Below are 16,004 nucleotides of genomic sequence, written 5' to 3'. Positions count from 1 at the left end.
GTGCAACTGAGAGCAGACTCAACATGAAATCTTCTTGGGAATGTTTTGACAGGACCATATTTTGCTGTACTGGGTTCTCCTGACAAAAATCAAAACATTTGAAACAACTGGGTTGATTTTGTCAGAATTTGGGAGTGGAAGGAAAGTGAAGAATTCAAGTTTGCAAAACATCGGTGTTTCCGCATATTCAGGATTTCCATCTTTTGTGTTGATTTTTTTTTCTTTTACATGCAAAGATCCCAGGTTGCTTCTGATGTGATCTGCTGTCTCCCATGTGTCGGCAGTCTATGGAGGGAGTGGGGCAGACCCCATCCTGAAGCTCACAGAGCTCACCTGTGACATGCTGTACCTTCAAGTCCATCATCAGCCCATCCGCAAGCACTCAAGGAAATCCTAAAGTGGGCTGTTTCCCAGGGATTTGCTCTGTGAGCATCCTTGTCTTTTTCTTCCTGAGAGAGAGACCACATGAGGCCTTTCAGTTTGCAGCCATCATCAAGATGTATTTTAATGCCATTCACAGTCTTCTAAGGCTGGATTGAGATGGCTTCATAGCTTTTTCAGAGACCTTCCACTCCTGGGAGTGCTCAGATGGACATTGCTTTTAGCCTGTTCTTCCGATGTATTTTTTCATCTCACTCCGTTTTTCCTAGGTAGCAGGGATCAAAGGCATATTCCTGGCTAACAGGAAGATAGATGACCAAATCAAGACTTTCATTACCTACAACAAGGGCAGAGATTGGCGTTTGCTGCAGGCACCGGACACTGATCTAAGAGGGGATCCTGTACTTTGCCAGCTGGTGAGTGGCAGATCTTTTTCTGAGCACAACTGACTTTTTGCAGAGCTGCTTATTTAAGTCACTAAATTAACAAAACTCTCTTGATTTGCTAGGTGCTAATGAATTAAATAGATTTCTTTATCTATAGCTTCATAACTTTTAAGTAAAAATTCTGACCATCTTCCTTGACGTTTTTAATGGAACTCAAGTCAAAATAAGAAAGTTTGGGGGAAAAGTGCTCTTGATCAGGCTGTTGGTAAAAACTAGTGCAGACATGCTTGCTTGTAGTGCAGAGTTCCTGATTCTCTTGTTCTCATCTACTTTTATGGTGTCTATCCTGCAAATGAACATATGCTTCTATTTTTAACAGTGCTAAGAGCAGAGGGGTCATTTTCAGAAGGATCGAAGCATCTGTGTGTAGTCACCCAGGGTTCCTCTGACATTTAACTTGTTGCATATTAAAGCTTCTGACTTTCGTTTGTTTTCTATCAACAGCCCTTTTGCTCATTGCACTTGCGTCTGCAGCTCTCAGAGAATCCATATACATCAGGAAGCATTTCCAGCAAAGAAACAGCTCCTGGGCTGCTGGTGGCCACAGGTAAGAGCAGAAGTGCTTTTCACCACTCACTCATACCTCACTGGGAGCTTGAGAGTATATGAGATGTTCCCTGTTGGTGCAAAAGCTTTCAGCTCTGTTTTAGCAAGTTCTGAGCTAATTCACTTTATCTCCCATTTGTTATGGGCTAGAAGAAGTCATATGGCCACAAGTTCAAAAAAGGCAATGCCTGTCAGGTGTTTGTTGCTCGCTCTACAATAACCCATATGCAGGTCTAAGCCCACACCTTCAGGGGACCATTACCAACTGGCATTACTTAGTCCTCTCACTTAACATTACAACCACTGATGTATGTGCCTACCTGTTTGCTGGAGTTGCCAGGAATGGGAATAGTGCCTAGGGCTACACTCCTAGGAGGTATCAACACATTCCACCTTTTGAGCAGCAAGCACAGAGTTGTCACAAAGTCTGTCAGGTGAAGCCTGGGCTTCATGTGTATCTTCCTTGTGCATGGTACCTACTTTAAACCCTGTGTTGCTCCAAGACCAGCAGCACTTCATCAGCACTGCATGGGCCACTGTTATTGTGGGTTGTTCTGCAAAACTGTGCTTTGGCAGGTCATGATGTTTTAATGGCAACCTGTTACAGTGCTTCATGGTGGCAATGGCTGACCCACTGTAATTAACCTGACAACCATCCCAGGTCCTGTTTGCTCACTGGCATGTAGCCTAATCAGTATGGATGGGGCTACCAGCCACACTCAGGATGGCTGCAGCTCTGTGAGAGCTACTGGGCCAAAAAAGTGCTTTCTGAATGGCTGGTGCTACTGAAAGCTGGCCTCTGAATCATGTAGGCTATTCTGTCTTTTCAAAGAGAGGATCCTACATATGCTCAAATATGTCCAAATAGCTTAACTGTTCTTTCTAAGGCTCAGTTTATCTCCTTTGTCCTATTCAGCCTAGCAGTGGCTTGCAAGTGTGTCATGTTAGCATATTGCCTGTATGAATTTACACTATTTCTTCCAACCATTTTCATTCTCTTGTCCTTCTGTGCTTCCATGTGTCTGCCAGACTAAGAGAGAACCTGAGAGACAGGTTCCCTTCATGACATTTATATCTCAACAAGGGAGACACCATGTGATTTCCAGTTCACTGATCCAGGCCAAATGGAGTGAGATAATTTGGTTTAAACCTCCAGATTTCCCTATGCTTAGCCAAGTGGAGTCATCACTCCTGGCAGGTTGCACTTGCTAGATGGATGCTTAGGAACAAGCCCTACTCATGATGCTGTAATTGCAGAGGCTTTTTTTTTTAACCTTTTAGGAAGAAAATAGAGACAACAGGACAGTGAGATTCTAGGTATTAATCTAAATTGTTGGTAAATTGGTTCTTTTCAAGCTGCCAGTGCATGGGATGAATGTTTTCCAAGTCTAACAATTAATCTTTAAGAGGCAGAATACAATTTCTGCCTTACTGCTTTGTACATTAAAAAGCTTAACCTATAGGGAATATGCATATCTGTTTCCACTAGCCAGTTTCCCAATAGGAACGTCTCACCAAATTGGTGAATGTGTTCAAGGATAAGCTTTGCAATTTATTCTCATGGGCGTTGGCTGCTCAAAGCCTCTGTGTCTTGATTTACAGTGGCACATTTCCAGCAATGACTGGAGATTTAGGCTCTTGGTATAGGACAGAGGTTAGATTCTTGCAAATGAAAGAATTATGTTTTAGTATCTAATTGTACAGCTGTTAAATCCTCTTGACTTGCTTGAGAGTTAGTTATGTTTTGTGGGGGTTGAATCCATGTAGGCTGAAAGAAACTAGATGGAGAGAATGAAGAAAATATTGGAACAGGTTTGAACAGAAAGACAGAAAGAAGTGATAGCAACAAAATCTTGGGGTTTTACTCCCTTTTCTTCCTCCAGTCTGAAAATTGCTGTTTGAAAATTGGGGTTTCTATTTCAGTATTTAAAATATGATTATACAAAACTTACACTTCTGCACTTTAAATCAGTTTCTAATTCTTGAGGACTCCAACTCATGATAAGATACTGGGCAAAAAAGACTTTGAAACTAACACAATTTATTCTCATGAACCTGGATGTCCCTATAAAATGACCTTCTATATGGTTGCCCACATCAGGTTTTCCTTGTAACCTCATCTAAAGCAGTTGGTCACTCTTGCTGGTGTCAAGGAATAAAATTAGGTAGATGGACAATGTGACATTTCCTACATCCTGAGCACTGATTTTTGAGTTGTGCTGCCTCCCGGAGTCAGAAACTTTCTGAAACAGCACTGGCACAACACTGTGGCTAGTTGGATTCCATGATGATGATGAAAGAAGACCATCAACCCACAGATGGGTTTTAATTTCTCATTTTCCAGCATGAAATGCCATAAATTTAATTAACATTTTCACTAGTGTGTTTTTATTATACTCTTGTTGATGTTACAGAAGTGTCAGGAATGCCACATCTCCCTTTGCTATTTTTGGAGAAAAAATATTAGTTCTTCCTTCATTCTGTGGAACTTACATCTGCTTTAAAAACAGTCTAATTTGGAAGTTATGAGAGTGGCTCATTGAGTAAAGGGCTTTGAATAAAGAAGACATGTGTTTGATCACAATATGGTGGAAGTGGTCCTTTATAATTGGGAGGCTTTCTGATGGAGCATCTGTCAGTGTTACAGCTGCCTGCTTCCTCTGGAGCAGATGTTCATACCACCAGAATCCCACCTAGGACTGACTGAAGGTACTGCTGACGGTCCAGCAGAAAAAAAACAAAATCAAAAAACAACAAAATAGTCCCTGAGTGACTGGTACCTTTTCCCTGAACCACTGGGTGCTTTGGAAAGTAGGGAAGCAAGAAAAAAATTTAGAGCAGACCTGCATTGTTCAGTGAGCCTGTGTGTTCAGTATGGGATATCTGTTCCCAAATGTATGGTGAGGCAGAGTAGTTCACCCTGTAAGGCTGCCAGCAAAATGGTTTCCATAATAATGGAAAATACTAGATTAATATTGAGAACTGTATCAAGTAACTGGTAAGTTTAAACTCACAATTTGGTTTAGGTCAATGAGAACAGTCAGTGTTGTCTAGAATGCTGTTCAACCTGGTCTCTACGTCTGTGCTACAAAGTCATGTGACCCAACTTAATTCTCTGAACCATTTCTGCCCCTGGGTATGGTTCATACTTAAACAAGATTTTCTTCAAGTGGAACTTACACTTCATTATGCCATAGTTTTCATCAATTGCAAACCATTCATAGACTAAGTAAGAAACTTTGTTTATTTGACTGCATGTTCTGAGATCAGTTATGTGTTTGAGCATTTTGACAGAATCTTGAGTAGACTTTCTAGCCCCATAATCGTAGGCTTCAGTGGGGTCTGGGTTTCACCTTTAAACTCAGCTGTATGAGGAACTTCCCCTTGGGTGCTCTCCTCTACACAAAAGCAGAGACAGAGAGGTAATTACCTTGCCCTTGATGAAGACTGGCAGATCACAGAGATGCAATTCACCAGCCAGAGCACAAAGACTGGAAGTTCAGAGAAAAATGTGTATGGAGTGAAATATCTGGTAGCCGGGGACAGTGGCCACTATTTGTTCTGCTGCCTTTCTGGTGATTTGTATGAAATAGGCATGGGGTTTCATACACAGATTTTTGGGTATGTAGGTCCTTGCCTACAGTAAGCCTGGCTTCAGTGCCTGGCAATTATGGGCAATGTTATTTGTTTGGAAGATAAGCTGATAATATGGTTTCTCCCGGTGTCAATTTGGAAATGTCACAGCTCTTGTAAATGAATGTTGCCACCTAACCATGGTGATGGTTTTAGATGAGAATAGAATCAAGAACAGCAAAAAAGCAGTGGTCAGGCCAAGTTATTTTCATATCGTGCAGTTCTGTGTTCATCCATACAAGAATGTCTGACACTTGTGTTTCAGGCAATATTGGCTCTGAGCTTTCCTACACTGATGCTGGCGTGTTCATCTCTTCTGATGGTGGCAATTCCTGGAGACAGGTATGTTTTGCAGAGCAAAGGAAAGCATGGAGGCTTTTGCTGTTCTTCTGACTCTTCTCCTCCCAGTGGAGTGGAGCACTCATGCAGTACCTAATTTGTTTGCAGATCTTCGAGGAGGAATACAATGTATGGTTTCTGGACTGGGGAGGGGCACTAGTGGCCATGAAACACACATCGGTGCCCATTCGGCACATGTGGTAAGAAAACTTTACTTTGAGGTTTCCTGATGGACATAACCTGACAGATATGGCATCACCTGGTCAACATCTACTAGAGTCTCTACAATGAGCAAATTAAGTAATTATTACCATCAATTTGGTTTTGTTGATTAATACAATGATTATCGTACTGTTTTATAAATATAATATGTCTATACATCATCACATACATATATGAATTAGTCTTTGCACTGTTAATGTACTATGAGCCTCCAGGCGGGGTTTCTTTCCTACAGCACATACATACTGTCATCCTTTGTGCATCAGGTTTTTCTGAGAGGATGTGTCTCATTTCTGCTCTTTGTTTACAGAATTTAACATTAGCTGGTAAGACAGATAAAGGGAGAGAGGAGAGGGCACTAGGTGTAGATAAGGACAACACAGATATGTTCCAAACATCTCTGTTTTCTCTGGTATTCAACTATCAGTTTCCAGAGATACATTGTTGGCAACAGAATGGAATTGGAGGTGAAATAGGGCAAAAAGATTTCTCAGCGGAAGACACTGTTTTGCTATAAATGAGTTATAACACTCTAAGCCCTAAAGATACCACCCAAAATTATCCTCTCCTTAGCTCTTGCCCCTCTGGCTTCTTCATTAGTGAAACATTGGAGAGAGGCATTCAGAAATTCAGAACTAACACTGTTAACAGAAAATGGGTGTGTTAGCATCACCTTCAGTCTCTGGTCTTGACTGAAAGAGGGGCATATCTAAAACACGTCTAATATACAACTCTAATGGACTGACCTACCCAGTTTCTAATGTTTTGTAGAAATTAATTAGTTAGAAATAGCTTTCAGAGGCAAGATTTGTGTTCCTAATAGATAGAAATAACTTTCTGAGACAAAATTTGTGTTCCTGACTGCAGTATTGAGTTGCCTCTCAGCTTGATAGTGCTAAGCACTTGTCCATCACACGCATTTCAGGCAGAACAGGAAATGTGGTCTTCAGTCAAATAGAAGAAGAAAGCAATGGTGTTTGGCAGCAGGGATGAGGAGCTAAGGTCTCCTCTACCTGAGCCATTATTGTACAAACTCCTTCAGTGAAATCGCAGTCATTCTAAAGCTGGACACCTCAAGACAAGCTGTCTTTACTCATCAAAAGCTAGCATTCCAGAGATGTACTTTAAGAACATTAGTGGCTATATTTTCAATATAAAAATATTCTGGTCTTTATATTTCTGACCTGACAGATAACTCTGGGATAACTGCATCATAGATTTCTATAAAAGTTTGAATATGTTGCATTTGAGCACATTTCTTTACCATCTGAGCTAAAGAAATGACTGCTTTAGTGTTGGTGTGGTAGTGGATTGTTAACCACAGGATGTATTGGCTCATATTCTGAAGGCTTTGTTATTTTTCTAGGATAGGGGAACCAAGTGTTCTTCAAGAGGTTTGTGCCTCCATGTGGAATTACAAGACTTCATTATATGCAAAATGAGGCTTGCAATTTTTGTCTTGCTTTCTAATGTTCAGGAAAAGGGTTGGTTGTTTTATCACAAACAAACTTGTTGCAGTGATAACTTAATATACATGGCTGTAAATGAGTCAGGGCCAGGGGTTAGTCTAGGCCAGCACTCTCTTGTCAACAACCTCCATAACTGGACATATGAAGGAAAGTAGTAACAGGGCAGACTCAGTGATGAGCTACAAACTCCAGTCAGTTGTTGGAGGGTGTTGGCATGTGACTAGAAACATAAGCCTCTGAAAGGTAACTCAGTTCTCATGACTATAACTAAAGTGCCCTCAGGAAAGAGGACATCAGGACCATGTCAAAATCTTTAGACTAAACCATGTATGAGTCAAGGCAGGAGAAGTGTGTATTAGCCAAGAGCAGATGTCACCAGCAGTAGTTACATCAGACTGTGGAAAGCTGAGCTCCAGAAGAGTGAAAGGTGATCCACTTACTGAAAGAGCTGCAAATCATATATTAACCATTTATTACTGTATTATTCAAGCCAGGTGTAACTATTTTAATTGTGTCTTTAATTGTGAAGGCTCTTTGGACATAAAAAGCACATTACATACAAGTGCCTGTACTTAGACATTGGGAAAGACTTGGCCCCGGGTTGACCTTCCATAGGAGCTGAGAGCTCAGTTCACCTTTATTTGCTTTGCAGAGCTTTGTTTCAGATGTTCTGCCTTTACAGTAAGTCTCATGCAATGGCATGTGCAGTACTATGAGTGTCCCACCCACTCTATTAAACAAGTAGTGATTTAGATCTGTTATCAATAAGCTCCAACAGGTTTCCTTAAAAATTGTACCCTTAGGGGCTTTGGAATTTACTTCCTATTGCCTCAGTAGGCACCTGTTTTATGGGCAGGAGTGGAATAGATTAAAGGGTACATGTAAATCTATTAGTTCTCAGGCTGAGACATTGTACAATAAGTTTCATCCTGGAGAAGAGAGGGGTGGATAATTGAAAAGCTGAGAGAACTTTAGCTAAGCTAATGAAGCATGCTGTTCCCCAGAAATTGAAATGCTATTTAGAGAGATAAGCATGCAAGCAGAACGCATACAAATGCACAGGTGTATGGGAAGATACATACATTTAAATAAATAGATTTAGGGCAGATAATCTTTTTGTATGCTGTTGTACTCCCAGCTTTCTGTCTTTAGTCTAAAGACAACTTCCTATTCTGGCACATGTGCCTTGTAGGCCAGGTGAAGGTGTCTTTCTCCATGATGTGAGAAGCTGAGTTAGGGAATGGGAACTGTCAGCCTTGGCTTTCCATACCAGAGATCTGAGGTTGGTGTAACCCCTGGTTTGTAATACACACTACAGTGGCCTCCTGATCCTTTGGTGGCATTTCAGATAGTGTCCTAAGTAGTGTCGGAGTGGGAAGGATTCAGTTCCCATTAACTTTCCCTTGCATTCAGATGCAGATGCACATGTGAATGCACGCATTCAGCATCCCCAGCCCCACCCCTGCCAATTTGGGCAAATTTTCTTTTATGCTGACTTTAAAATAAGAAGTGTTTGCTGCTATTCAAAGAAGAAATTTGTGCTGTATGTCTTTGGTAATGTCCGTTGAAAGTAATCTCTCAGCCTTCACAGCCCAGGTACCTCACAGAATTACAGAGAACTCTGTAACAGCTGTGCTTGGAAAGGATCAAATAATATTATAGCCAATAAGCCTTTGTGCTTCTCTGTTTGTTTTTACTTTGCTTATATAATTTGGAGCTGAAATTCTGGGCAGAAATTGTGCAGGAACAATTGTGTGGAGAGTCTGGGAGCAGAGAACACCTTGGTTGCTTTCAGAAGTGTCCATGGTCAGCAGGTCTGGGAGCTGGGTGCTGACAGGATGCCTGTCTTTCCTGCTGCAGTAGCAGTTGGGTGTGTACACCCTCCTCTGGCTGTTTCCTGCACTGCTGTGGTCACAGGCTGTCAGGGGAAAGTGAGGGCTGGCAGCTCTCAGAGGGCTGCAAAGCCAGGAGCCCACCGAGGTCCCTGGGGAAGCAGGACAGGATCTGGCAGCCAGGCCCCATCCCATCAGCCCAGCCAGGAGCCCAGCAGCCAGGGGCAGCCCCAGCCCTGGACACTGGGCAGCTCAGTGGGGACATGGATGGACTGAGGCCACCTCTCTGTAAAATAGAGACCAATTCTGAAAGGGCATGAAAAGAAGTATTAATAGGGCTAGAGAGCTGGTAGCTAATGCCATGTGGCACTGATCCATGGATGGGTCAAAATGTCCTGTGGCAGCGATAGCAATTTTCATGCATTCAGGCCAGGGCTGCTTATGCTCTGAGTGTTGCTTCATGCCAGGTGCTATTCCAGATCCAGAAACAGGTCTTGGCAATGCCTCTTGATCCCTTGAGGTCTGATGTACAGCTGCATCAAGTATATCCATGTCCTTATTGCCAGTGTTTATGCTTTCTAATGCTTTGATCTTTCAAAGTACTTTAAGAGCATGAATTTAGTGGGCTGGGAAATGGCAAAGATTGGTGCTTGTCTATAAATCTAGCTGCTGGGGCTTGCAGATCTTAGCCAATATTCAATTGATGCAGTTGCTCTAGAGTAAGTGTTTTTATGTGTATAAATGTTGTCTGCTTCTATCCCAGGATGAGTTTTGATGAGGGAAGATCCTGGAGTAAATACAGTTTCACATCAACACCACTTTTTGTGGATGGATCACTTGTAGACCCTGGCATAGAGACCCAGATAATGACGTAAGTATAGCAGCTCCTATTTCAAATTGTAATGACAGAGGGGGTGCATGGAGATCCCCAAGTGCATAGTAAGCCTCATGATGTGCAGTGCAGCATTGTTTAGCTACACGTGCAGTGTTGCATGAAGGCATGGTGGTGTTCTGTGGGATTTTCTGGTGGTCACAGACCTGGTTTACATGTCCATACCTTATGTGCCAAATAGATGATGAAATCAAACTCTTTCCAGTAGTGACAGGGGGTATAACAGGGAGAGGTGGTCTCAAGCTGTAGCTTTGGAGTTCACATAGGACAGTAGGTAAATCTACTTCTCTGGGGAGTGGTGTCCTTTCTCATAATTACTGCTGAAATTTTATTCCTTGGATCTGATGGCCCAGGGAATCAGTGCTCTTCATAAGTCAGAGATCTGTATGGTTGCACCTAATGTCACCTCTGTGCTTGCTTCAGTTGTGCAGTGTGACTGTCTTTTGAGATTGCTGCTGGGTGTGAATATCCCCAAACCTCACTGCTTACTATCTGCATTGTGCATCTGGTTTTACCTCAAGGTAAAAGTGTTCTCATTGTGCATGTGCAAAACTGAGCTCATAATAACCTTCCTGATCTGGGATGTAGTATGCCATGGTTCACCCATACCATGAAAGGAAGAGCCTGGGCTGGCAGTGAAGGTGCTTGGACCTTCCTCCTCCCAAGAGTGCTAAAGTGCTGGGTAAGGCTGGTGAACCTGGTGGAGTAATGTTGGCCTGAGAACAGGCCAGGATCTGAGTTTAACAGCCAGGGGAGAGAGGGAAATTTTTATGTTCTAAGGCATCTTCAAGGAGTCATCTGACCTCTTGCACAAAGCAGATCAGAGCAATCTATTCTGGGACTCTGAATAAAGCAAGGAATAGATGGACTGCCTTCTTTGCTTGGAGAAATGCCTTCTTACTTGTGTTTTCTCTGAGCTGGCTGAAACAGCATTCTGAAAATAATTAGAAAGCAAGGTGGCTAAGATGCCTTAGTCTGAGGCATGGCTGTGAAGTTTATCTACAGTGGCACGAAGGAGTGCCTTGGGTTAATCACATCGGGCAGTGTTGCATCTCTCCAGTTCAGGGACAGCAGAGAGATTGTTAATTTCATCTTGCAGTCAGTTTGCTTTTCCTGCTTTTCTGCACCTGCACTTCCTGCAGATTTTCACTACTTGCAAGAGAAAAGAGATTCAGGCCAAGTTTATTTTCTTCTAGGCTTCAGTCCATTTGCCTGCTTATATGGCAGAAATGTGTGGGTGGATCTCACTGCTGGTGTCACAGGTAGTGATAAACTGAGAGTAGACTGCTGGGTGTGCTTGTCTTCAGTTTCTGAGGAAGTTTGGACAGGGTAATTGTTGTGTGTCTTGGACATTTCTGCTACTGATTTGAATTTATTCCAACTCTGTTGCATGATTTGTGTTGTTATGCCTTTCAAAAACCATATCTACATCAGCTTTACACAAACAGAAGTGACTGTGTTGAGAAGTCTGTATTTCAAGTTAAGCTCATCTTAACTACGAGAAATGGGCTTGGGGAAAATCCTCTTTTACTCTTCTAACAAAGAGTTGTTTGAACTGACTTCTTTGCCATCTATGCCATGACAGAAGAAATGTTTTGGTGCTGTAGTCTTGAAGGGCTCAGGAAGGCATAGCCAACTCCTGGATCTCCTGTGATAAAGTGTCTTTGGAAGGCCAGGCTAAATAATTATGGTTATCCTTTATGCCTTTATATAAAGCAAAGCAGGAGCACTCCTATGCTTTATTCCCAAACAGTGCTGAGGCAGAAGAAGGCAGCTTCTGTGTCTGTCACAGACACCTATTGAGATTTTATCGGAGTATAGGTGGTATCAATTCCAGTAGCATTGACAGCTTTTCCTTTATTCCAAAACGATGTCTCGGCTTTGACTTTTTCTTCATAAAATCAGAGTACTTGTTTGTGTGAAAGAATATATCTGTGCATCTGCTGCCTTGCTATCTGCAAACATTGCCCCTATATTTGCAAGAGCAAAACACAACAGCATATGATATACCTGTGAACCTTTTCACAAGACTGCTGTGAGCATCCTGTTGGGGAAATATATGCCAGCTCCCAGCTAAAGATTAGAACCTGCAATTCTGAGCACTCTATGCAATGATAGTGTCATTTTCTGTGTTGGTAATGTAATGCTTCTCTGTGAAATCCTTTATGCGGTGAGCAGTGTGTGTCACTTGCTAACCACACAAACATACAGACACATGCACACATGTGTATGCACATCAGCACCTTCATTCAAATCAGCGGGGCTATTCAGTTGCAACTAGCTGCAGATTTAGCCCATTTACTTTATAAATCAATGCAGTTTTCTTTTGAGATGAAAGATGCATTAAAAATCTAAGTTTATTGTTTTTTCATATCTCTGTAGTCTTCTGGTGAAAAATGCAGTAAGTGAGTTATCTTCCTCAATACTGTGTATTACCTTTGTTGAGAACTGACTTTTTTAAATCTTTGCAGGCATATTATTATTATTGCCAGTGCTATTGTTATTGTTATTGTTTTTATTATTACTGTCATCATTAGCAGTTTTTAAAACTATTCTTAATAGTCTGTAAAAGCTATACAAAGAAATTTCATGACACTTGCAATAAATATTTAGAGAAATTCCTATCCACAGCATTAAAGGAACTGAGGAGGAAAGGGCCCATTTGTAAAGCCTGTATGCAAACCATTTGTATGCAAATCACTTAGGTATTTCTCACAAAGAGAACTCTAGTGAATGCATCTATAAGGGCAGTGTAGGATCATGCTGAGCTTGTGGAAACTTTGGCTGAGAAGAAATCAATGCCTTTCTGTTGCTACTGGCCATCCAAGATAACACATGGTGGGTTGGAGGGACATGAAATTTGTCTTTGTGCATAGAAATCCCAAAGATTTCAAGAAGTTTCAAGATGAGAGGAGCACAATGGTTTGGGATTAGCATCCCCTAGCTGATCATGGGGTCAGTGGGAGTGCTTAGACTAGTAGCACGGCTGAGGCAGAGAGACCAAGACTGTGGGTATATTTGTGTACTGCTAGACTGGGTAGGTTAGTGGCTTTTAAAGAGTGGATTTTAAAGATTTGTCTTTCATCCTCAAAAATGCAAAATATTTCGCTTAGGAGTCTTGGCTGATTCCTGTTAGGGAAAATTTTTTCCATAGATTTGCATCAAAATTGTCTGTGTTCAACTACTTCCAAAAAATAATACTCTGAGGGGAATGTGTATTAAATAGTCATTATACTCCAACTATTACTAACATATTGCATTATTAACAATATTATCATAATACTATCTTATTAAAATCAATATATCAGTAGAATGACTTTCCCAACCTTCATTGCCGCACACTGTGAAGGGCTTTCTGGGCTGTAGGAAGCAGCAATCATTTTAACACAGAATTTCATACCACTTCATGGCTGTTATGTGAGCATTTGCAGTATCTGTCTCTATTGTATGAATATCCTAGGTTTTTTGGATCTTCTGTGCTTTGGGCTATGTATGCATCCCTAAGACAGTCCTAAAGAATTTTCCAGTAAGGTAAAATCTGTAAATTTGCATGTAGGGGCTTTACATGATTTTGAATATCTCAGCATACTTTGAATTGGGAGCCGCTTTTAGTGGGAAGTGGGACAAGATATCTTAAAGAGGTCTGTTCCAACCTAAATTATTCTATGATTTTGTTACTTGGTATGGCTATAACAGTGCACAAATTAATTATTTCCTTGCAAGCTGAGTGAACTCTGTTAAGAATGTGATACACTGGAAAGTACCATGAGATTGTGTGAGCGGGTCTGCCCTGGAACTACTGCCTAACCAAGGTGAATCCAGTCTCTTTCCTCCATTCCTAGCTGATCATCCACTTCTGAAGTTCCTTTTGCTGTTGTTTTGGCACTTATCTTGTCTGACAAGATGGTCATTTCAGCTCCTTGAAATCTACATTTTTTTAAGTTCTGTCCTGTAGCCCTCACTGGCGAGCAGTATATCTTTTAATGATGTCATGTTCTGGTGGGTCAGATCTAGCATTTCTGTGTTGACAAGCCACAGGCACAGCATGTGACTTGCCTGATGCTCACCAGGGGAAAGGAATCACACTGTATTCCCTTTCTAGCTGATTATGATATATCCAAACAGAAGCAGCATTTGCTTGGGAGAGTTGCTAGTTTGTACCATTTAAATCAGAGACAAGATATTTTTGTGGGTCCAGAGAAGGGCTTTATGTTGTTCCAGCTCTGACTCATAATTATTACCCCTGCCACTTCATCTCCTGTGCTAGGCATATCTCCAAACCTACATTGAGAGAAATAACCTTTTTGCTTCACAGCCCTGCATCACTTTAGTAAACTCATTATGTGTGTATGTGTGCAGAAACTCATTTATAGACGGGGATCATTAAGTTTGTACTGGTAGACATATATTTGTGTAGATACAGCCACATGTATGTATATAAATATGTATGTATTTCTACATATGTATACTTAATGACCCATATATATCTCTGTATGCATAACTGGGCATTAACATTTTCAGTGAGCTAAAAGTTGATCTGTCAACATTGCTCTGACTTCTGCCCTTGGCTATGTGTGTTAGAAAATGTTCCTGGTTGTAAATGAATAGGTTACGAGTCCTGGTCCTTTCTACCACCTTTTTGTTTACGTGGCCATGCAGCTTTACCAGAGATGAAGTGGGAGCAGTTTTTTCCAGGAGACCCATAAAATAACTGGCAATCCATCATTGGCTGGCAGAAGAGTGAGGCAGAATGAATAAGTAATTGAGAAATGTTGGAAAAGGTGAGATGGATGCCAGGGGAGGTTTGAGGTGAGAGAGAAAGTATTAAAAGCACAGGCCATACTGAGTCAGACCAGAGATCCCTCTATCTTAGTCCCATGTTCCAACAGTGGCAAGTAGAGGATGCTAGAAATATATATTAACAAAAACCTAAAAATATGATTACCTTAACAGGGATTTGCAAATAAGTGGCTTTCTTGTTCAAACATGACATTCTTTGTATTTCTAAGACATTCATGAGGTGGTGTTTTTTTTTTATTTTTGATGTTTTTTCACCCCTAAATAAAAACTTGAGTAGTCAGATTATCCTGTGGCCAGAAGTTCCAGGAGCTAACTCTTATTCTGAAGAACAGAATGACTTCTAGAAGACACCAGCAAAGTGGGTACAGGTAGGAAGGCAACATGGACAGATTCTGATTCACAGTCAGCAGAGATTCAGCAGAGGGAGTATGAGAAAGAGGCAACAGCTCCCAGGTCCAAGCTCCCACTGAGTTCAGAATGACGTGGGAGCCAACAGTCATTTTCCTATCGCTTTCTGATAAGCTGATTATGATCTTTGCTCTTCAAGCAAGGCAACATCCTCTCCCTTCTGCTCAAGTCTTCCTGTCACTTTTAAAAGCTGATATGGGAAAGAAAATTACAAGGTGACACACTGTCCTTGAAACATTCTGCCCCTTTGCTTAGGGGTAAGGAGTAATAGGTCTGCCACCTCTGAGTGGTTGTGCTGACAAAAGTTCAGGTGAAACCAGAAAATAGTGCTTTTGCTGGGATGTGGTCAGAGGACCTGACTTTCTCTCCAGAGGGCCAAACTTTGCCCTCCACCCTGCACTCCTGCTAACAGTCGCAACAAATAAGATGTGAGTAGATGGCAGAACACCATGAGATTGTTTTTCCTAGGAGGAATTGAGGTTCTTGTGCAATGTACATGGAGAAGGGAATCACAGTGTTCCTCAATTCCTGTGGCCCAGCAGATGTTTTCAAACTTTCCTGCCATCAAGCTAGTCCGTTCTCTTCATTCTACTTGAGAAAAAGAGAAAGAAACTGCCCGTAAAAAGGACAAATCTTCTGCAACTTCTGCTGCTGCTGCTCAGCCCAACAGAAATTTGGTGAAGAGGGAACCTGGAGGAAAGATTTCACTAGAATTCTGTAGAAAGCTAAATCCAACTTGCAGCTTCCAGTGCAGAAAATGAGATACAAGATCATGCATGGAGGCTGCTGTGCTGGAGGATTCTGAACTTTATCCTTGTTCATCTTCACTTCCTCTGGGAAGCAAGGCTGACCAGCCAGCCTGTGCATACTCTCAGGCCTAGCAAAACTGCAGGATTTTTAAAAGATTGGAGGGCAGATTTCAAAGCCTGGTTTATCCAAATTGCATAGGTAGCATTAGATAGTAAAAGAACTGGTAAGTTTTAATTGTCCCTGTTGTGGTTTCATCTTGCATTTCAGTTTTCCTTTCTTTTTCTGT

At 41.6% G+C, this 16,004-nt stretch overlaps 1 protein-coding gene across 2 annotated transcripts in view; it reads left to right on the top strand.

Moving 5' to 3' along the window:
- SORCS3 (sortilin related VPS10 domain containing receptor 3) overlaps positions 1-16,004 on the top strand; it is a 296,555-nt gene that overhangs the window by 220,554 nt on the left and 59,997 nt on the right. For both annotated transcript variants that reach the window (XR_001873022.1, XM_017804150.1), the window contains exons 10-14: positions 651-797; positions 1,272-1,374; positions 5,272-5,348; positions 5,454-5,545; positions 9,632-9,739. Coding sequence is in view for 1 of the 2 variants with exons in the window: in XM_017804150.1 (XP_017659639.1) it covers positions 651-797; positions 1,272-1,374; positions 5,272-5,348; positions 5,454-5,545; positions 9,632-9,739 (527 nt within the window). In the remaining variant the exon portion in view is untranslated. The remainder of the gene's footprint in view (positions 1-650; positions 798-1,271; positions 1,375-5,271; positions 5,349-5,453; positions 5,546-9,631; positions 9,740-16,004) is intronic.

Source organism: Lepidothrix coronata, unplaced genomic scaffold (genome assembly GCF_001604755.1).
Source record: "Lepidothrix coronata isolate B3197 unplaced genomic scaffold, Lepidothrix_coronata-1.0 Scaffold8, whole genome shotgun sequence".
Taxonomy (NCBI): domain Eukaryota; kingdom Metazoa; phylum Chordata; class Aves; order Passeriformes; family Pipridae; genus Lepidothrix; species Lepidothrix coronata.
This window is presented reverse-complemented; position numbering and strand designations above follow the sequence as displayed.